Source organism: Tachyglossus aculeatus, chromosome 14 (assembly GCF_015852505.1).
Source record: "Tachyglossus aculeatus isolate mTacAcu1 chromosome 14, mTacAcu1.pri, whole genome shotgun sequence".
NCBI lineage: Eukaryota > Metazoa > Chordata > Mammalia > Monotremata > Tachyglossidae > Tachyglossus > Tachyglossus aculeatus.
In genome coordinates this window covers 58,345,092-58,366,807 of record NC_052079.1, presented here as the reverse complement: position 1 = coordinate 58,366,807, position 21,716 = coordinate 58,345,092, and the positions used below count along the sequence as shown (strand labels likewise).

The window sequence follows — 21,716 nt, the reverse complement described above, 5'->3', positions numbered from 1 at the left end:
CGATTGATTGATTGACTGATTGACTGACTGAATGAATGAATGAGCTAAGCCCCTCTTGGAGATCGCCTTCTTCCTCAGCGTAGAACTGGGCACACAGTAAGCGCTCAATAAATATGAATGGATGACGCCTTCCTCCTCAGCGTAGAACTGGGCGGGCACACAGTAAGCGCTCAATAAATAGGAATGAATGAATGAGTGAATGAGTGAATGAATGAATGAATGAATGAGTGAATGAATGAGCAAAGCCCCCCTCGGAGACCGCCTTCTTCCTCAGCGTTTTTCGGGATCCCGGGCGGGTTGTAAAATGCAGGGCCCCGCCCCCTCCCCGCTGGACCAATAGCAGACGCGCCCCGGGGTCACGCGACCCGGCCTCTCCAACGGCCGGCGCGCGCGCGCGCGCGCGCGGGTCCCCCTCGGCTCCCGCCCGCCCGCGTCGCGCGTGCGCAGTCCCCGGCCCGGCGCGTGCGCCTCGTGGGGCGGGGGGGAGGGGGGGAAAAGCCCGCGCGAGAGGGGAAAGGCGTCGGGGCCCCGGCGGCGCCTGCGCAGAAGGCGGGCACCGCCCTCCCTTCTGGTGTTCCCCCTTTCCCTCCCGCTCCCCGGTCGAAGCGAAGAGGGGGAGCGGCCGCCCTGCAAGATGGCGGTGGGGAGCCCCGCCGCTTTCCCGGCTTCTTGTGAGGCCTGAGGGCGGGAAGGCGAGCGAGAAGGGGCCCCCGGGGGGGGGCTCATTCCAACGCCCCGCCCCCGGCCCCTCCCCCCCCCCCGCACCGGAAGCGACCGGCAGCGCCGTTTCCACGGACTCGTCGCCTCAGCCGGCGGGGACCGGTCGCCTCAGACGACGTGCAGGTAGTCGGGGACGGGGGACGCGGGGCGGGCTCCATGAGGAGAGGAGAAAGGCCGGGCCTCCCCCTCCCAATCAATCGTCTTTATGACTGTGAGAACTGCCGTGGCTCAGAGGGAAAGTAACAGCCTTGAAAGGCCGGAGACCCGGGTTCAAATCGCCCGTCCGGTATGATAATTGAAATAAATGGTAAATTCGCAAGAGGGCTTGGAACAAGTCAACTTGGAAGGCTGATGTAAAATTTAAGCGCTTAGTACAGTGCTCCCCCCCCCCCCTTCTAGACTGTGAGCCCACTGTTGGGTAGGGACTGTCTCTAGATGTTGCCAGTTTGTACTTCCCAAGCGCTTAGTACAGTGCTCTGCACGTAGTAAGCGCTCAATAAATACGATTGATGATGATATAATAATAATAATGGCATTTATTAAGCGCTTACTATGTGCAAAGCACTGTTCTAAGCGCTGGGGAGGTTACAAGGTGATCAGGTTGTCCCACAGGGGGCTCACAGTCTTCATCCCCGTTTTTACAGATGAGGGAACTGAGGCACAGAGAAGTGAAGTGACTTGCCCAGAGTCACACAGCTGAAATTGGCGGAGGTGGGATTCGAACCCATGACCTCTGACTCCAAAGCCCGTGCTCTTTCCACTGAGCCACGCTGCTTCTCTGAGCCACGCTGCTTCTCTTGAGCCACGCTGCTTCTCTGCATGATGATGCTCTGCACATAGTAAGCGCTCAATAAAGGCGATTGGTGATTTATTGAGCGCTTACTGTGTGTAGAGCACTGTACTAAGCGCTTGGGAAGTCCACGTCGGCCGCATGGAGAGACGGTCCCTACCCAACATCCCCCCCAGAATCCACCGCTCCTCCACGAAGCCTTCCTTGCCTCACCTCTCCTCTCCCCGCCGACCGGCCACGTGGCTCTGGCCCCCCGAATCAATCAATCAATCGTATTTATCGAGCGCTTACTGTGTGCAGAGCACTGTACTAGGCGCTTGGGAAGTACGAATTGGCAGCATATAGAGGCAATCCCTACCCAACAATCAATCAATCGTATGTATTGAGTGCTTACTGTGTGCAGAGCACTGTACTAAGCGCCTGGGAAGTACAAGCTGGCAACGTATAGAGACAGGCCCTACCCAACAATCCATCAATCAATCAATCGTATGTATTGAGCGCTTACTGTGTGCAGAGCACTGTACAAAGCGCTTGGGAAGTACAAGCTGGCAACGTATAGAGACAGGCCCTACCCAACAATCCATCAATCAGTCGTATGTATTGAGCGCTTACTGTGTGCAGAGCACTGTACAAAGCGCTTGGGAAGTACAAGCTGGCAACGTATAGAGACAGTCTCTACCCAACAATCCATCAATCAATCGTATGTATTGAGCGCTTACTGTGTGCAGAGCACTGTACAAAGCGCTTGGGAAGTACAAGCTGGCAACGTATAGAGACAGTCCCTACCCAACAATCAATCAATCGTATGTATTGAGTGCTTACTGTGTGCAGAGCACTGTACTAAGCGCCTGGGAAGTACAAGCTGGCAACGTATAGAGACAGTCCCTACCCAACAATCAATCAGTCGTATGTATCGAGCGCTTACTGTGTGCAGAGCACTGTACTAAGCGCCTGGGAAATACAAGCTGGCAACGTATAGAGACAATCCCTACCCAGCAATCAATCAATCAGTCGTATTTATTGAGCGCTTACTGTGTGCAGAGCACTGTACTAAGCGCTTGGGAAGTACAAGCTGGCAACATATAGAGACAGTCCCTACCCAACAGCGGGCTCACAGTCTGGAAGGGGGAGACAGAGAACAAAACCAGACATACTAACCAAATAAAATAAATAGAATAGATATGTACAAGTAAAATAAATAAATAGAGTAATAAATATGTACAAACATATATACATATATACAGTCAATCAATCGTATTTATTGAGTGCTTACTGTGTGCAGAGCACTGTACTAAGCACTTGGGAAGTACAAGCTGGCAACATATAGAGACAGTCCCTACCCAACAGCGGGCTCACAGTCTGGAAGGGGGAGACAGAGAACAAAACCAAACATACTAACCAAATAAAATAAATAGAATAGATATGTACAAGTAAAATAAATAAATAGAGTAATAAATATGTACAAACATATATACATATATACAGTCAATCAATCGTATTTATTGAGCGCTTACTGTGTGCAGAGCACTGTACTAAGCGCTTGGGAAGTACAAGCTGGCAACATATAGAGACGGTCCCTACCCAACAGTGGGCTTACAGTCTAGAAGGGGGACACAGAGAACAAAACCAAACATACTAACGAAATAAAATAAATAGAATATATAGGTACAAGTAAAATAAATAAATAAGTAGAGTAATAATTATGTACAAACATATATACAGGTGCCATGGGGAAGGGAAGGAGGTAAGATGGGGGGATGGAGAGGGGGATGAGGGGGAAAGGAAGGAAGGGGCTCAGTCTGGGAAGGCCTCCTGGAGGAGGTGAGCTCTCAGTAGGGCCTTGAAGCTCTCAGTAGGGCCTGTTGGGTAGGGACCGTCTCTCTATGGTGCCGACTTGTCCTTCCCAAGCGCTTAGTCCAGTGCTCTACACACAGTAAGTGCTCAATAAATTCATTCATTCAATCGTATTTATTGAGCGCTTACTGTGTGCAGAGCACTGGACTAAGCGCTTGGGAAGTACAGGTTGGCAACATCTAGAGACGGTCCCTACCCAACAGCGGGCTCACAGTCTAGTTGTGGTAGACAACCAAACAAAACATATTAACAAAATAAAACAAATAGAATAAATATGTACAAATAGAATAAATGGAGTAATAAATATGTACAAGCAGTTAGACAGGTGCTGTGGGGAGGGGAAGGAGGTAAGGCGGGGGGATGGAGAAGGGGGAGATTGAATGCGATTGAATGAATGAATGAATAAATAATAATTATAATAATAATGGCATTTGATAAGTATGATGGGGACCCAGCCCCGGGATAAGAATCACGAGTGAAAAATTTATTGATAAACGCAGTTGATATTTTTCTGTGAATTGTACTACTATTTATTTCTAGTTTGTCGTCATTTCATTTGATGGCTCTCCCTCTCCTCCCCTTCCCCATCCCCCCGGCCTTACCTTCTTCCCCTCCCCACAGCACCTGTATATCTGTATGTATATTTGTACGTATTTATTACTCTGTTTATTTATTTTTTTTATTTGTACATATTTATTCTATTTATTTTATTTTGTTAATATGTCTTGTTTTGTTGTCTGTCTCCCCCTTCCAAACTGTGAGCCCGCTGTTGGGTAGGGACCGTCTCTATATGTTGCCAACTTGTACTTCCCAAGCGCTTAGTACAGTGCTCTGACACAGTAAGGGCTCAATAAATACGATTGAATGAATGAATGAATGAATAAGCGCTTACTGTGTGCAGAGCTCACCTCCTCCAGGAGGCCTTTCCAGACTGAGCCTTCTTCTTCCTCTCCCCCTCCCCCTGGCCTTACCTCTTTCCCCTCCCCACACCACCTGTATATATGTTTGCATGTAATTATTACTCTATTTGTACATATTTATTCTATTTATTTTATTTTGTTAATATGTCTTGTTTTGTTGTCTGTCTCCCCCTTCTAGACTGTGAGCCCACTGTTGGGTAGGGACCGTCTCTATATGTTGCCAACTTGTACTTTCCAAGCACTCAGTACAGTGCTCTGCACACAGTAAGCGCTCAATACATACGATTGAATGAACGAAAGCACTGTTCTAAGCGCTGGGGGGGGATACAAGGTGATCGGGTTGTCCCACGTGGGGCTCACAGTCTTTGTCCCCATTGTACAGATGAGGGAACTGAGGCCCAGAGAAGTTGTGACTCGCCCGAAGTCCCACAGCTGACAAGTGGCGGAGTCAGGATTAGAACCCGTGACCTCTGGCCCCCAAGCCCGGGCTCTTTCCACTGAGCCACGCTGCTTCTCTACTTGAGGCGCTCACCCCCCCCAGCACGGACCTGCATGATTCATTATTAATCGCATTAATCGAGAGTCTACTGGGTGCAAAGCACTGTTCTAAACGCTTGGGAGAGGACACTATAACATCAAACGCATTCCCTGCCCTCAACGAGCTCACAGTGTAGAGGAGGAGGCTTAGATACCTTGTTTTAAAAAGCTCTAAATGAATAAGTAATACTAATAATGCTGTTAAGCATTGACAAGAAGGTTATACAAATGAAAGAACTTCAGAGATCTACATATGTTCCGTGGGGAAGAGCCAGAGGATGAAAGAATTCATTCATTCAGCGGCGCGGAAGGGAGTGAGAGGAGAGTAGGGCCCAGCCAGGGAAGGCTTCCTGGAGGAGATGTGCCTTCAATAAGGCTTTGACGTGTACTTGGACACTTCCTCTACCTATAGTCAATCAGTGGTATTCATCGAAGCAGCATGGCAGAATGGACAGCACGGGCATGAGTCAGGAGATTATGGGTTCTAGTCCCAGCTCTGCCACTTGTCTGCTGCGTAGTCTTGGGCAAGTCAGTTCACTTCTCTGCCTCAGTTACCTCATCTGTAAAATGGGGATTGATACTGTGAGCCCCCACGTGGGACAGGGACTGTGTCCAGTCTGGTTTGCTTGTACCCACCCCAGCACTTAGAACAGTGCCTGGCACATAATAAGCGCTTAATAAATAGCATTATTATTATTATTATTATTATTATTATTATTATTATTACTAAGTGCTTTTTTAAAAAAAGGTGTTTAAGCACTTACTGTGTGGCAGGCACTGTACTGACTGCTAGAGTGATACATGCTAGTCAGGCTGAACACAGGCCCTGTCCTACATGGGGCGAATAGACCTAATCTCCAGTTTACAGATGAGGGATCTGAGGCACAGAGAAATGAAGTGACTTGTCGAAGGCCACATAGCAGAGCACAGACAAGGGGCAGAGCTAGGATTAGAACCCAGGTCCTTTTGTCTCCCAGGCCCGGGCTCTTTCCACTAGACCATGCTGTTCTTGAGTGCTTACTGTGTGCAGACCACTGTACTGAGCATTTGGGAGAGTGTTCTCTGCCCACAACAAGTTTACAGGCTAGAGAGGGAGAATTTATTTTTATGTCTGCCTCCCCCACTAGATTGGTAGCCCGTTAGTACCTCCAGCAGCCCTACGGTTTTCTCCCAAGTGCCTGATTCAGCTCCCAAGAAATGCCAATGACTGATTTAGTTGGATCCCAGGTCCCACCCGACATGGGCCCTTCATTCATTCAATCGTATTTATTGAGCGCTTACTGTATGCAGATCATTGTACTAAGTGCTTGGAAAGTACAATTCGGCAACAGTTCGGACCCACAGCAGATAAGTGGCGGAGGCGAGATTAGAACTCAGGTTCTCCAACTCCCAGGCCCGTGTTCCTTCCACCAAGCCAGGCTGTTTCTCCAAACTACTTGCTTGTGGGACCTCCCCAAAGCGTCTTGTACCAACCTTGTCCCCTCCCTCACCCCCACAAGCCGGGAATGATTTATTAGCACCCTCCCCTGAAGTTGCTTCACCCACCAACTCGTCTACACTCACCACCTGTCAGTGGTTCCTAGTGGGAAGCTTCTCCATTTACACACTTGGAAATTGGGAGAATCGCAAGGCCTAGTTTGCTGCTTCCTGTTGGTTATCCCTGCCTGCTCTTTCATGGAATCACAAACCCCTTGAGGGCGGGGAACATGAGCCTTCTGCTGAACTGTACCAAGGATTCAGGATCTGCCATTGCATCCCGTAGATAGGGCTGATCCTAAGCTCCTTGTGGACAGAGATAACATCTGCCGACTCTATTATACTGTCTTTTCCCAAGTGCTTAGAATAGTTCTTTGCACACAGTAAGAGTTTAATATTTAATATCACTAATTGATGGACCTTCCCAGGGTCTATATTTAGCAGTAAAGACTGGAGACCCAGTGGTTTGACTTCCAATCGTTTGTCTCCTCCTCTCCTTCCTCCCATATGACTACCTCATTTAGCCCTAGAGATATGTGCTCCTGGAGGAAATGACCTGTTTTAGCCTGTTTAGAAATCCCCTTCTTATGCTCAGCGTTCGGAGCATTTTTCACTGGCTACAGAAATTCCATCAGAGGATTCTAAACCCCTTAATAAGCTTGTTGCTTCAGTTTGTTAATATGGTAGATAATTGAGGTGGGCCTGGGGGTGTTTTTGTAAGCCCTTTTCGATAGTGTCGCCAGAGTGCTTGTATTATGCTCTTTGCCTTGTGTAACTACTGCCTTAGTAAAAACATCACATAACCGATAAGACAATCTTTCTGCCTTTCCCTGCCACTGTGTTTAAGGACATGAAGGGGTAGCTTTGGTTTTCATTTATTTTATTTTTTTAAGTTAACATCGGGTGTGTTGAGTCTCAGAAGAGTGAAAACATGGATAAACTAAATCCACAGGTCCTTTCAAGCTTCAGATGTATTTTTTTATTCAAGGCTGCTTAACAAGGGAACAGAATGTTCCGACCCCTCCCAATGAAGGTGTCAGTGAGCAGGGTAGCAGCCTAAAGGCCTGATTGATTAGTTCCCAAATCACTGGTAATCGACTTCATTCATTCATTCATTCAATTGTATTTATTGAGGGCTTACTATTTGCAGAGCAGTGTACTAAGTGCTTGGGAAGTACAAGTTGGCAACATATAGAGACGGTCCGTACCCAACAACGGGCTCACAGTCTAGAAGGGGGAGACAAGCAACAAAACAAAACATGTGGACAGGTGTCAAGTTGGTTCAGGACTGACCTGAGGTGCCGAATGAAACTTGTTTACGTGCTCCACTTGTGCTGTCCGGACTTAACTCTATCAGCCTTCTTGCTGACCATTTTTTAAAAAATGATATTTGGTAAACGCTTATATGCCAGGCACTATACTCCCAAGCGCTTAGTATAGTGCTCTGCACACAGTAAGTGCTCAATAAATACAATTGAATGAATGAATAAATAAGTGCTGGGGTAGATACGAGCTAATCAGGTTGGACACAGTCCTTGTCCCATATGAGGCTCCCAGTCTTAATACCCATTTTGCAGATGAAGGAACTGAGGCCCAGAGACAAATAATAATAATTGTGGTATTTAAGTACTTACTGTGTATCAAGCACCGTACGATGTGTTTGGGCTAGATAGAGGATCATCAGGTCCCCTATCGGGCTCACAGTCTACATAGGAGGGAGATCAGATATTGAATCCCCATTTACAGATGAAGGACCTGAGGCCCAGAGAAGTGAAGTGACTTGCCCAAGGTCACAAGTAGACAAGTGGCAGAGCCAGAATTAGAACCCAGGTCCTTCTGACACTCAGGCCCAGACTCTATCCACTAGACCACACAGCTTCTCTTTGAGTTTGGCTTTTTATCCCCTTGCCTCAAATAAATTAAGCACAGTTCAGAGAGCGCTTTTTAATGTCAAATGGCTCTTCCAGAGGCCTCCTTTATTGGTCGTACCTTCAGTCTTCTTTATGACAAAGCCTTTAAGCAGGGTCTTTTTCCTTTTCCGGGAAGAGGAACCCCTTTAGCAAAAAAATGGTGCTGTGCCCAAATGAGCTCTGACAGTTAGCATGGTGGTCAGGGCTGGAATTGGATTTTTCCCATTTCGAGTCTAGCTACTGGGCCATCTGCTGCCTTCTTTAATGAATCGGCCTAGAGGCTATCAGCTTCACCTTTGCCAATTTGAGTTGCTTGGAAAATTGTTTCTTCTGTCGGGATTAGGCAGCAAGTCCTCTCTCTGTTCTGTCTCTTTTGACCGCCCCCCCAGGGGAACAGAGACCCAGAACTAGGCAGTAAGAGAGCAGCAGCAGGGTCAGGTCTCTCAATCAATCCGTGGTCTTTATCGAGTGTTTTCTGTAAGCAGAGCACTGCACTAAGCTCTTGGGAAAGCACCAAACCACAGAGTTGGTGGACACCTTCCCTGCCCACAAGGTGCCTACAGCCTAGAGGGGGGACACAGACATTAAGCTAAATGATGGATATGGGCATAAGTCTTGTGGGGCTGATGGTGGGGTGAATAAAAAATGCAAATCCTAGTGTGAGGGTCATGCAGAAGGGAGAGAGAGTAAGAGAAATGAGGGTTTTATTAATAATAATGATGGCATTTATTAAGCGCTCACTATGTGCAAAGCACTGTTCTAAGCGCTGGGAAGGTTACAAGGTGATCAGGTTGTCCCAAATGGGGCTCACAGTCTTAATCCCCATTTTACAGATGAGGTAACTGAGGCCCAGAGAAGTTAAGTGACTTGCCCAAAGTCACACAGCTGACATTTGGTGGAGCTGGGATTTGAACCCATGACCTCTGACTCCAGAGCCCGGGCTCTTTCCACTGAGCCACACTGCTTTAAATGGGGAATGGGTCTTGGATGAGATGTGATTTTAATAATGCTTTGAAGATGGGGAGAGTGATGGTCTGTCGGATATAAATTGGGAGGGAATTCCAGGCTGGGGGAGGACTTGGGCAAGAGGTCGATTTTGAGGTTCAGTGAGTAGGTTGGCGTTAAAGGAGCAAAGTGTGCGGCTGGGTTGTGGTAGGAGACCAGAGAGGTAAGGTGGGAGGGGACAAGATGATTGACTGCTTTAGGGCTGACGGGAAGGAGTTTCTATCTGAGTGCCCATGGACCTCCTGGGAAAGGGGGAGGGGGCAGCGCTTCCAGGCAAGTGGGACTCTCCTGGCCCCAGGCCCACGTGGTGGAGGAGAGGGAAGTCCTCTATGTGCTTATAGCCTAAAATCCCATTTGTGATTTTTCCTGGTCTCTGACTACCTGCAACCAGGGTTGAGTCCCTCATGGCTTGTCCGGCAGCTTGCAGAGCTTCCTCAGCAATCTTGGATAAACTGGGGGCAAGCCAGTCTTTGGGTCCTTCTGTGGACTGACCCCAAAAAGGGGCTTCTGGGGAGCCTGGTGGCCCTGGGTCTCCTGCTTGGGGCAGGAGGAAGGGAGAGGAGCATGCCAAGCGCTTAGTACAGTGTTCTGCATACAGTAAATGCTCAATAAATATGATTTTGAATGAATGAATGAATGCCTTCATGCTCCGTGAGCACCACATCGGTTTCCCACCTTGTCCGAATGGGACACCGTCCCTAAAGGGCCTTCCCTCTCGTGTGCAGGGGATCCTGCTTCGATGCTCCTGCTAGGTGGGGCTCTGCTGTGGCCCTTTGGGAAGAAGACGACTGGGTTGGTCTGGTTTGGGTTTTTTGGGCTTTGGTTTTCCCTTGGTTCTCACAGCAAAGTGAGAAAGACCCTCCCAACCTTGATGGAATTGCTTTGGCTGTTGAACGTACCTCTGGCTGACCGGACGGTGATGTCCACTGCTGCTGAGGTCTGAGACATTTTTGTTGGGGGGTTTTTTGGTATTTTAAGCACGTACTATGTGTCAGGCACTATACTAAGCACTGGGGCAGATACAAAGTGATTGGGTTGGACACATTGTCCTACGTGGGGCTCATGGCTCTAATACCCATTTTATAGAAGAGGGAACTAAGACCCAGAGAAGTGAAGTGACTTGCCCAAGTGCACACAGCAGACCAGTGGTGGAAGATTAGAACCCAGGTCTTCTGACTCCCAGGTTCTGGCTCTGTCCATTAGACCATGCTACTTCTCTGGGCTGTGATCCCAGGGGGCCGGCAAAATTGGGAAGAGGACCTGGCTGATCCTGGACTGAACCCGGATCACACTGCCATTCCCCTTTCCGACTTTGCTCTTTCACTTATTCCTGCAGCAAACACCATTTTACCACCAAAGGGCACTGCTGGAAGGTTCAGTCTTTCAGTGATATTTGTTGAGCGCTCACTCTGTGCAGAGCTCTGGGCCACCAGTCTCCTGTTCTGTAGCTTGGAAGAATAGAGAAGCAGAATGGCAGAGTGGAAAGAGCACAGGCCTGGGAGTCCAAGGATCTGGGTTCTAATTCAGGCTCCGCCACACGCCTGCTATGTGACCAAGGGCAAGTCACTTACCTTCTTTGCCATAGTTCCCTCATATATAAAATGGGGATTAAGATGTGAGACCCTCATGGGACATGGACTCTGTTCAACCTGTTTAGCTCGTATCTATCCCCGCATTTAGTACAGTGCGTGGCATGTAGTAAGCACTTAACGAATTATTAAAAAAAAATTCTCAACTTGCGATGTTCTCTTCATTGCCTGAAGATTTAAGGGTGAATGTCCATGTAAGGTGTTTTGTTTTGCTCTCTAATCTGTAATGAGCATTGGTTGTGCAGAAACCATAACCAAGTTTGAATCTAGCTCACTAACCAGTGAATCTAGCCCAATCATGGTTAGAAAAGAAAACCAGTTATTAGCCCAGGTGGTTCCTTGGATTACAGGACAGACTTGTGTTAGGAATCACCTCTCCTATAGGGGTATTTATTTGACTGCAAAACCCAGCCTCGAAGGTTTATACAGCCACATCTTTTACCTCGAAGCATGTTCCTTCTAATCGTTTGAGCAAATGCAGCCCAATATGCTGTTTGGTCAAGGCTATTTTGTTTATTGCAGTTCAGAGGTGCGTGTTTCAGGCTCTGACTTTAAGCACCTGGAAGTATTTCACTGGCCCAAGTTCAACCAGCAAGGGCTTCTGCCTGTCATGTTAGTAGCTTTAAGAAGCGCTTGGTGTCCCGTTTTAACATCGATTAAGTTTTCCTCGCCTACAATGTTGTATTTGTACGACAGTCTTGACTGCCTGAGAAGATGGTCTTGACAGTGGGTTTTGGTTATGAAAAGATTCCTGGTCAATGCAGGAAGGAACCTATCTTAGATTCTCGGGTCATGAGGAGTGGTATTTGAATGGTTCTGAGGGCACTGACATTTTTGAGTGATATATATTGCTTCAGTATTTGCATTAAAAAATTGTGCTGATGAGTAGGTTTTCTTGGTTTGTGATCATCTCAGTCATCAACTCATAATTTGGAACCGTGCCACCTCTTAGTGAATCAATCAATGGTATTTCAGGCAGTGATATTTATTGAGCACTTACTGTGTACAGAGCCCTGTACTAAGCGCTTAGGAGAGTCCAGTAAAACAGAGTTGGCAGACCCATTCCCTGCCCACGAAGAGCGTACAGTATAGAGAATGGTCCTTCTCTTTCTTCCCCCCACCAGTAAGTGGCTGAGAATTTTTTTTTAAAGAATCATGATTTGGAGTGCTAACATGGTTGAGCTGGAGTATTGAACTGTTCATACTAGTTCCTGATTCAGGTTATTAATCATAAAAATTAAGTACCCAGTTCAGAAAATAGGCTTCATTACTTCTGGTTTTTTTTTTGTTTTTGGTTTAGAAAAATGGCCAAGAGAAATGCAGAGAAGGAGCTGACAGACCGAAATTGGGACCAGGAGGAAGAAGTAGAAGAGGTAAAGAATGGCTCCCTGGGGTTTGCCTAACTGACGTCCTTCCCTTTTCCTGCACCCATGGCCCTGTAGACTCTGCCGGGAGGAACTAGGCGGTCACGGGTCCCCTTAGGCCCAGAAAGCCAACCTGGCGGAGCTGGGTGTATAGGTGCTCGTTGGCCGGTGGGCTTGGCCGGGGGCCCGTGTCGGCTTCTAGGGGATTCGAGAGCTACACGGGAGGTGTCCCGCTGCTCGTGGGGCGGGGAATCCCTGCGCTCAGCGCCGTTTAGAATAGTTGGGCGCCAGCGTGGCGTTCCTTCCCCTGGGCACCTCCCAGGGGGTGCCTGATAGTAGCCATTGAAGGGGTCCGGGCACTCCCTGGCCAACCATCCTGAAACAATGGAGCCAGAGTAGCGGTGCCGACCCGGGGCTGGGAGGCCCCAGAGGAAACTGCCCGGGTCCTAGGGGAGCCGGAAAGTGAGGTCAGTCACGGGGGCCACCGGACTGTGTCTGCTTGAAACAGGGACGTTGGCGTTGACGGTGGCCGGGAGGGTGAGGTGACGGTGAGGCCGGCTCTCTCCCTTCCTCCCCCTGCCCCGCCACACAGCAGCTTCGGAAATTACGACACGGATCCTCAGCTGAGACCCCGTGGGTTCGGATGCATCATCAGTCGGGTGATTCCCCTGGGGAAGTTTCAAATTCTGAAAGGTAGGCATTTTCCCCTTCTCAGGACTAGGTGATGGATTTTTTCCATTTGCACTCTTTCAGGTGGGAACGTTCTCAGTAGCGAGTGAAGAAGTCTTGAAGAATCGAGCGATCAAAAAAGCAAAGCGCAGAAGCGTTGGATTTGAAGTGAGTACTTTGAACTCGGTGTCTCGGGGGGCTGCGGGAGCTGGGTTCAGGGCACCTTAGCGGGCAGGAGCGGAAGAGGTCTGTGGCCGCTCTTGGTCAGAGCTTCCCTCCCTCTTCACCCTGAAAATCTCTTCATTCCTTCCCTAAAGCAGCCCCCCTTCCTCGTTCTCAGTTCCAGGGTTGAGGCTGACGAGGGTGTCCTGAGTATCTTTCTGCACAATCGGGAGAAAAGGGATGTTAGGACTCATAAGACAATCCAAGCAGCCAGCCCTGGGCCGGTAGATTGGGTCCTCCCACCTGCTTAGCTCGTAGAGGAGGAGTAGCCAGTGGCCAGAATGTGCCACCCCCTCACTCGCATTGCTTTGTGTGCAGACCAGCTCCTTCTCCGCTGGCATGCGGGCGATCTGGGCATGGCAGATTCTTACTGACCCCGACAAGGCAGCCGAGTGTCTGGGCCCCGCCACCATTTTAGGAATCCGGGTGCAAGCAGCGTCGGCCGGGCTTTACGGACAAGGCCTGCCTTCTGGTGGGAAGGGGTTGCTCGCGGTTTTAGAGGAGGAGGCAGGAGTTGGAGGGGGAATCCCTTCAGAAAAGCTGAATTTGGGTCTGAATTCAAGACAGCTTCATCTCCTCTGGAAGCATGTTAGGGTACAGCAAAGATAACAAGTACATTTGGCTAAAATCTAAGGAGCAAGGAGGCAGCTTTGAGTTGGGCTGATGCAGTGGTGAAAGTTAAGATTAATTCCTTCCAGTGCCATGGAAGGCTTTAATTTGATGCTGCTTTGGTCTTGGGGTTCCTGGTCCACCGAGAGTGTCGGGGTTCTCCGGGTCAGGGTCTGGTTGCCTCGGGCCACCCTTCCATCTTCCCTCCCTCAGCCAGGAGGCGGTGTCAGCCGCGTGGCTTAGTGGAAGGAGCCCAGGCTTGGGAGTCAGAGATCACGGGTTCTAATCCCAGCTCCGCCACTTATCAGCTGTGTGACTTTGGGAAAGTCACTTAACTTTTCTGTGCCTCAGTTACCTCATCTGTAAAATGGGGATGAAGACTGAGCCCCACGTGGGGCAACCTGATTACCCTGTATCTACCCCAGCTCTTAGAACAGTGGCTGGCACGTAGTAAGCAATTAACAAATACCATTATTACTATTATCATCATCATCATCGCCCACTGACACTTAGTACAGTGCTCTGCACACAGTAAGCGCTCAATAAAAATGACTGAATGAATGAATGTGTACTGTGCTTTAGAGCCGTGTATTAATTTGATGATGCGTGTGTTTGTGTTTCAGTCGGAGAGCGGAGGGGCATTCAAGGGCTTCAAAGGCTTGGTCGCGTCCGGAGGAGGAGGTTTTGGCAGCTTTGGAAATGGCACTGGAGGGAAGCCCTTGGAAGGACTGTCCAATGGTGGCAGTGGTGGCGGCTCCACCCTCTCAGGCACCCCCACCTTTTCCAATTTAAAGGCAGCTCCAGAAGCCAAGCCTTCATCATTTGGTAAGTCCTGTCAAGGGTAGGTTCCTGTTATAGCCTAAAAGTCATCTCTCCCCACCAGATACCATCCTCACGCCCTCTGTCAGGACTAGCCAAAGACAGCTGAGGTCCTCCGGTTGCCCATGGTACTTCCCGAGCGGACGGGGGCTGTAGGGTTGAGCGAGGAGAACCTGATCCATGGTACCATAAAACCAGGAAAATCACTATTTCTTGAGTAAAAAAAAACCCGGCAAGCTTTCTGCTCTTGCAGTCCGAGGCAGAGCCGAAATGGACTAGCATTCAGGAAGGTCCTGCAGGAGGGGCAGGAGGAGGAGGAGGAAGTGGTGTACTGAACAGCAGTGTGTACTGAACACTAGGCGAGTCAGTCCTGGCCCAGACCCAGGCCTGGGGCATGGAGAGGATAACAGCTGGCAGCTCTCCCCTCGAATGCTCCTGCTTCTCCTTCAGCCCCTGACGAGGGCACTGGCAAAAGGGTTCAGTTGCTAAAATTCCTGTTCACAGCATCTTGGGGACCTTTTTCCTGAAGACTCTGAGCAGCTGGGGCAAAGAAAAGAGGGCAACTGGCCCACGATTAGTGGCCGTCGGGAACTTTTCAACTGTTCAGCTACTTTCTTGGGGCCGGAGATCGCCTCAGATGGAGATCTCAGCCATCTCACCGGCTCCCTTGAGGGGCTTTGAACCTTAATGAGCATTTCACTCCATAATTAATCATGATTGTGGCCATATTTGTTAAGCCCTTACTCTGTGCCAAGCACTTAAGTAAGCACCAGGATAGATACGACTTAGGGCACAGTCCCTGTCCCGCATGGGCCTCTCAGTCCAAGGGGGAGGGAAAACAGGTGCTTAATCCCTATTTTACAGATGAGGAAACTGAAGCACCTACAAGGGAAGTGACTTGCCCAAAGTCATGGAACTGGGCCTCCGTATTGCCAGGTGTACTGGACTTCTGGTAGCCCGAGGTCAGTCAGCATCACCTCTAGCCAACGTGGTGGTGAGTGAGAATTCAGTCAATCAGTCGGTGGTATTTATTGAGGTTGAGGTCTTTCTGAGTTCAGAGCACTGTACTGAGCACTTGGGGAAGTACAATAACCATCTCAGTGTAAGCTCCTGGACTGCAGGGAAAGCATCTACCAACTAGGTAGACAACTGGTATCCTTGGGAAGCAGCACAGCCTAGTGGATAGAACACAGACCTGGGAGTCCAAAGGACCTGGGTTCTAATCCCTGCTCTGCCACATGTCTGCTGTGTCACCTTGGGCAAATCACTTCACTTCTCTGTGCCTCAGTTACCTCATCTGTAAAATGGGGACTGAAACTGCGAGCCCCATGTGGGACAGGGACTATGTCCAATCTGATTAGTTTGTATCTACCGCAGTACCTGGCAGATAGTAAGCTTTTAACAAATACCAATAATAATAAAAAACGACTTTATTGCAGTGTTCTCTCCTGCAGGGAGTGCCCAAAGAGCGTAGGTGGTTTGTGTCCAAGGAGGTTTCTCAAACACTTTATTACCTCTAGGCTCAGGCCCGGCCAATGGCCCTGCCACATCCCCAGTGGAGAAGAAGACCCCGGGCTCCAAAACGAACAGTGATGGTCAGGGGTCGGCAGCGGCAGCAGGGGGATCGGGGGGCTCGGGCCGGGCCTGCGGTGCCAGCGCGTACCACAAACAGCTGGCCGCACTCAACTGCTCCGTCCGGGACTGGATCGTAAAACACGTGAACACAAACCCGCTGTGCGACCTGACACCGGTCTTCAAGGACTACGCCAAGTACCTGGCGGGCATCGAGCAGCAGCCCGGAGGCAGCAGCGACAGCGGCTCGGAGAGCGAGGGCAGCCGGAAACCCTCGGGCCCGCTCCCGCCACCCGGATCGGCCAGGCCGCAGCAGGGCTCTGCCTTCCTGTTCCACGGCAGCAAGGCCGACGGCCCAGCCAACACCGGGGCTGAGAAGAAAGAGGAGCCCGTTGCCGGCTCCTTCCACTTTGGCAAGAAAGTGGACAGTTCGGCCCTGGGCGCGCTGGGCTCTGGTCCTCTGCCCAGCTTCTCCTTCTCCCCTGGTGGCTCTGGCCTGTTTGGCAAAGACGCTGGCCAGGGGAAGCCGGCTTCCACACCCTTCTCCGCCAACTCCCAGGAGAGTAGGCCTGAGGGGGCCAGGAGTGACCGCGCAGGTGAGTGAGGACGACGCGGAGCCTCGTTTTGGGGCGCTCCTTTAGTCTAAGAGACTGCCGAGGCCAAAGGGCAGTGCCCAGCGCAGGTTGGAAGGTTGGAGTTCTGACTCCTCCGCACAGTGCGCGATCTGCCATGGCTTAGTGGAAAGAACCCAGGCTTGGGAGTCAGAGGACATGGGTTCTAAACCTGGCTGTGCCACTTGTCTGCTGTGAGACCTTGGGCAAGCCACTTAACTTCTCTTGCCTGTTACCTCATCTGTAAAATGGGGATTAAAACTGTGAGGCCCCCCCATGGGACAACCCGATTACCTTGTATCTACCCCAGCGCTTAGAACAGTGATTGGCACATAGTAAGCACTTAACAAATACCATAATAATAACAATAATCTGCCATCACCCGTTAGTCCTGTGCAGGGGGAAGAGTTGCCACCCCTGGAACTTGGGCCTTTATCGTTTGGGTGACTTAAGTGAGACAGAATGGCTGGTGGTGCTCATAGCTCTTGCTGACTAAGCTTCTTGGCAATTCCCCTGCTGTGGGAAAATCCTTGGAATTGGCCGCCTGCTCCAGCAGTTGCGATGGTATTTGTGAAGTGTCTAGTGTGTGCCAAGTCCTGTAATAATAATAATAATAATTATGGTATTATTAAGCACTTCACTATGTGCCAGGCACTGTATTAAATGGGTTGGACCCAGTCCCTGTCCCACATGGGACTCACAGTCTTAATCCCCATTTTGTAGAGGAGGTAACTGAGGCACAGATAAGACAGAGAAGTGATTTGCCCAAGACTGTACTAAGCATTACAGGGAGGGAAAAAATACACAGACACAGTCCCTTACAAACCTAAGAGTGAAGGAAGGGGGAAGGGAGAGCAGCAGTCACATGAGATGGAGCTAGCTATAAAAACTCCAGAGCAATGGGACAGACTAGGGGAGGACAACTAGAGTCCAGGTGGGGAGGAGAAAGGGCACGATGGCTAGAGGAGCAGTTTCAGGCTCCTCATGGTTCAGGAGTCCAGTGGTCACCGGCCTAGCCTTCCCAATGTTCTGAAAGTTAAGAAGGCCTCCCACTGCCAGCTGGGCATGTCTCTCGTAATCGGGCTTTGCCATTTTCTTTGGGGTTTTTGTCCACAATTCCTAAACTCTCTTCGTGGTCAAGGCCGATTGGGCCCCAGCGGCATACCAGAAACAAGGAGCCTGAGGCACTTGGTCATTGTGTTTGCAGGGAGTTCTCAGCTAGGGGGATGGGAGGGACTTTTTCTCTTTCAACTTTTCTCAGGCTTGGATTTATAATTCTGCCTGAATTGTAGAATTCTAATCCCGGCTCTGCCACTAATCTTCTGTGTGACCTTGGGCAAGCCACTTCACTTCTCCGGCCCTAAATTATCTCATCTGAAGAATGGAGATTCAGTATCTGTTCTCCCGCCTGCTTACACTGCAAGCTCCATGTGGGACCTGATTATCTTGTGTCCACCTCAGCAGTTAGAACAGTGCCTGACACATAGAAAACATTTAACAAATACCACAATTATTTTTAAGTATGATAACATCCTCCCTTTTGTTTCCAGAGCTCAGAGAGGAGCAAGATGCATCCTGCTCGATAAATTTGCCTGGTTTTCTAGGAGTATTTTTTAAAGTTTCTGGACCTGAGTGTGAGGGAAATCCAGAGGGCTTGTTCAGAACTATGGGATGGTGTATTTGACTGGTGGCGAGGAGCCCCGGGAAAGGGGTTGACTCGGTTCGGTGTGGGGTTCATCGGAGATGTGTGTGTGTGTGTGTGTGTGTGTTTTGTTTCTGAAAGGTGGAGACGAAGAGGAGAGTGAGGAGCCGCCCACAGTGATCGTTAATGAAGTCAGGGAAGAAGACGCCTTTTACTCCAAGAAGTGAGTCAGCCCTCTCACCCCGGGTTGCTTCCTCTGGGGAACACCCAGTCCCTGTACGCCAACCGGGCCGTCACTGGTCTCCCAGATTTGGGTAGTGTTGGGAGCTCCAAAAGGCCACAGGTGGAAAAGGAAAGGCGGAGGGTTGGTGTTGTCCACCCCGTGGCCGAGGGCATGGACCGGAGCTCCAGGAAGCTCCGGTCTAATGCCATCACAGGAGGCTCAGTGCGACGGCAGCAACAAGACGTGTGAGACACTTTCTTGGTCGCTTCTGTGACAAAAAAGAAAGTTCCCATTTTCCCTCAGAAAGGCTTTCCCCTGGCACTGAGAATCCTAGTGGCTCCGAGAATGGGGGAGCCGGTCCAGAGGACCCTCCCCTGACTTCAGCGGCCCCACAAAAACCATTCCAGCTCCAGCCCCCTGACCTTCTGCCGAGCTCGGGATTGTTCTTAGAACGGGGAGCCGGGACCCTGAAGACCCCACACTAGCATTGCCGAGGAGCTGGTCGGCCCACCGCCACTGCCAGGGGATCCAAAACCTATTTCACCTGCTCTGTTACGGGAGCCCATGTTAAACCATTGGGTTGTCTTCATTAAGCTCATGATTTTTTTTTTTTTCTCCATCCCTTCCTTACCTCCTCATGTATGTATCTTGTGTTGGGCCCATCATCGAGCCCTGTATGCAGCTGGCTTTCTGTCACTTAGGCTGTCCCCTCATCTGTCCTTTAAAAGCCCCACCAGACCAAGAACCTGCCTTAGCCACCTAGGAAAAATCTCACCAGCTTTTTTTACTATATTTAAAAATTATTATTCTTTAATAGGTGTAAGCTATTCTACAAGAAGGATAACGAGTATAAGGAGAAGGGTGTCGGTACCCTGCACCTGAAACCTGCGGGGAAACAGAAGACCCAGCTCCTGGTGCGAGCGGACACCAACCTAGGTGGGTATCTGGATCTGGGGGGGCCGTCCAGCTCGGGGGGGCGGGCCCGGCTCTGAACTCAGCTTCCTGCCCCGGGGTTATCTTCGGAGACGCTATTGAGCTTTCTGAAAACGGAGGAGACTGAAGCGACGGTTGCTTTCTCTGCCTGGTTGGACTTTAGATGTGTGCCCGTTGAAACTGAGGTGAAGTGGGGGTGGCTAACTTATCAGGAAACAGGATGTTGGCAGAGAGTAGCTGGCAGTGGCAGAGACATGACCTCTCCCACGACCTAGGTTCGAGGTGATTTGTTCCCTGCCTCCACTGCTGAACACTGTATCTGTTACTTGTGGAAGGTAACACCTCCTTTGGGATCAGCAGTTTTTATATTCATATTGCTCTGAGGTTGGCTCAAGTGCACAAGCTGCCATTTTGTTAGTCACATCGGCCATTCAGAGAAGACAGGCGGGCAGGCGGTAGCATTTCTTGAGCACTTACTCTGTACTGAGCACTTAGGTTGCTGCAGGAGAGTGCGGAGACACAATCTCTGCCTTCAAGCAGCTTATAGTCTAGCGGAAGTCTCTTTTTTTTATAGTACTCGTTAAGCACTTATGTGCCAGGCACTGTACTAAGCGCTGGGGTAGATAAGCCAATCAGGTTGGACACGGTCCCTGTCCCACATGGGGCTCACAATCTTATTTTACAGATGAGGTAACTGAGGCACAGAGAAGTGACGTGACTTGCCCAGGGTCACACAGCAGACAGTGGTAGAGGCGGCATTCAAACCTGGGTCCTTCTTACTTCCAGACCCATACTCTATCCACTAGAACATACTGTTTCACCTGCTGTTCTTGGTGGAGTGGGGTTCCTGTCTTTCTGAATCATATGTTTTTGGGTTTTGTGAAGACTGTAAACTCATTGTCGGCAGGGAAAATATTTACCAACTGTGTTATGCTCTCCCAAGTGCTTAGTACAGTACTTTGCACACAGTGAGCACTCAATAAATGCCATTGTTTTATCGGCAAGCTTGGAGACTTTATTCCCAAGTGGAGACTAACTGATGATCAGTGTGCTGTATCACAGCCAGGGGTGAAGATCCCTCTTCCAGGCCAAATATCTTCAACTTTCCGTTTGTCCCTGTCACAAAATCGTCTGAGACACAGAAGATTGTCAGGCCATCCATCTTGTGTTTGATAACGTTCCTAGAAAGAAGCAATTTACAGATCAAGCAATCAGTGGAATTTATTAAGTGCTTAGTGGATGCAGAGTGCTGTACTGAATGCTTGGAAGAGTATAAGACAACAGGGTTGGCAGACACGTTACTCGCCCACAACGAGTTTACAGTCTAGAGGACAAGAAAATAAATTACAGATACTAGGCAGCAGGTCCTTTTCCTTCGTGGTTGCTACAACCAGTAACGATGTAACCAAAGAACCGAGCGTGAGAAGCAATGTGAGTCATTGGAAAGAGCACGGGCTTAAGAAGCAGGGGGCTTGTGTTCTACTCTGGGCTCCACCTGTTGTGGGACCTTGGGCAAACCACTTAAACTTCCCTGGCCCTCTGTTTCCTCATCTGTAAAAAGGAGGGAGAGATCCCTGTTGTCCCTAGGTCCACTAATCCCACTAGGTCACGCCGCTTCCCAAATCTCAGGAATGCCGCGGGACCGGATATACTAGCAGGGCCCACTGAAGGGCTTGTCCCTGTTGTTTCCCTCCAGGCAACATCTTATTGAACGTCCTGATTCCCCCCAAGATGCCCTGCACAAGAACGGGAAAGAACAATGTTCTGATCGTGTGCGTCCCCAACCCTCCAATCAACGAGAAGAACGCGACCGTCCCTGTCCCCATGCTGATCAGGGTGAAAACGAGCAAGGACGCGGACGAGTTGCACAAAATCTTACTGGAGAAGAAGGAGGCCTGAAAGTGGACACGAGGAAGAATTTTTGCCAACTTGCTGCTTTGTTCCTTAGTCATTTTATTCTTACCTTTCTACCTTGACAGTCTGAGAACTTACCGATCTTCTCAAAGGTTTTGTGAGGCAAAGTTACTTTGGCCAATAAAAAGCTTTAACTGAACATGGAAAAAGTCTCAAGAAAATCTGTATCCTCCCTTCTAATACGAGATGCCACCCGGGGACTTCACGTGGACCAGACAACATCTCAAAGACTTCCTCTCGAGCTTCTCCACGTCAGCCTCCTACCCGGCCGATCTCGGCTCCGGGAACTGCCGCCCACCTTGGCCAGAGCGGGTGTTTCAGGGCATGGGTGCTCCCC

General features: G+C 49.8%; 1 protein-coding gene across 1 annotated transcript; it reads left to right on the top strand.

Annotated features, from left to right (window-relative positions):
- The first annotated feature begins 595 nt into the window (after positions 1 to 595).
- On the top strand, positions 596 to 21,518 carry NUP50 (nucleoporin 50). Its single transcript, XM_038756787.1, has 8 exons — positions 596 to 843; positions 12,102 to 12,174; positions 12,919 to 13,002; positions 14,289 to 14,490; positions 16,005 to 16,652; positions 18,451 to 18,532; positions 19,350 to 19,468; positions 21,162 to 21,518. The coding sequence occupies exons 2-8, from the start codon at positions 12,106 to 12,108 to the stop codon at positions 21,362 to 21,364; spliced, it is 1,407 nt and encodes a 468-aa protein (XP_038612715.1). The 5' UTR covers positions 596 to 843; positions 12,102 to 12,105; the 3' UTR covers positions 21,365 to 21,518.
- The last annotated feature ends 198 nt before the right edge of the window (positions 21,519 to 21,716 follow it).

What these genes read in the sequence shown, in the direction of transcription:
- NUP50 (XM_038756787.1), top strand. Translation starts at nt 12,106, where the DNA reads ATGGCCAAGAGAAATGCAGAGAAGGAGCTGACAGACCGAAATTGGGAC. An exon ending in AGGAGGAAGAAGTAGAAGAG is followed by an intron (nt 12,175 to 12,918) that starts GTAAAGAATGGC and finishes GCACTCTTTCAG; the next exon opens with GTGGGAACGTTCTCAGTAGC. An exon ending in GCAGAAGCGTTGGATTTGAA is followed by an intron (nt 13,003 to 14,288) that starts GTGAGTACTTTG and finishes TTTGTGTTTCAG; the next exon opens with TCGGAGAGCGGAGGGGCATT.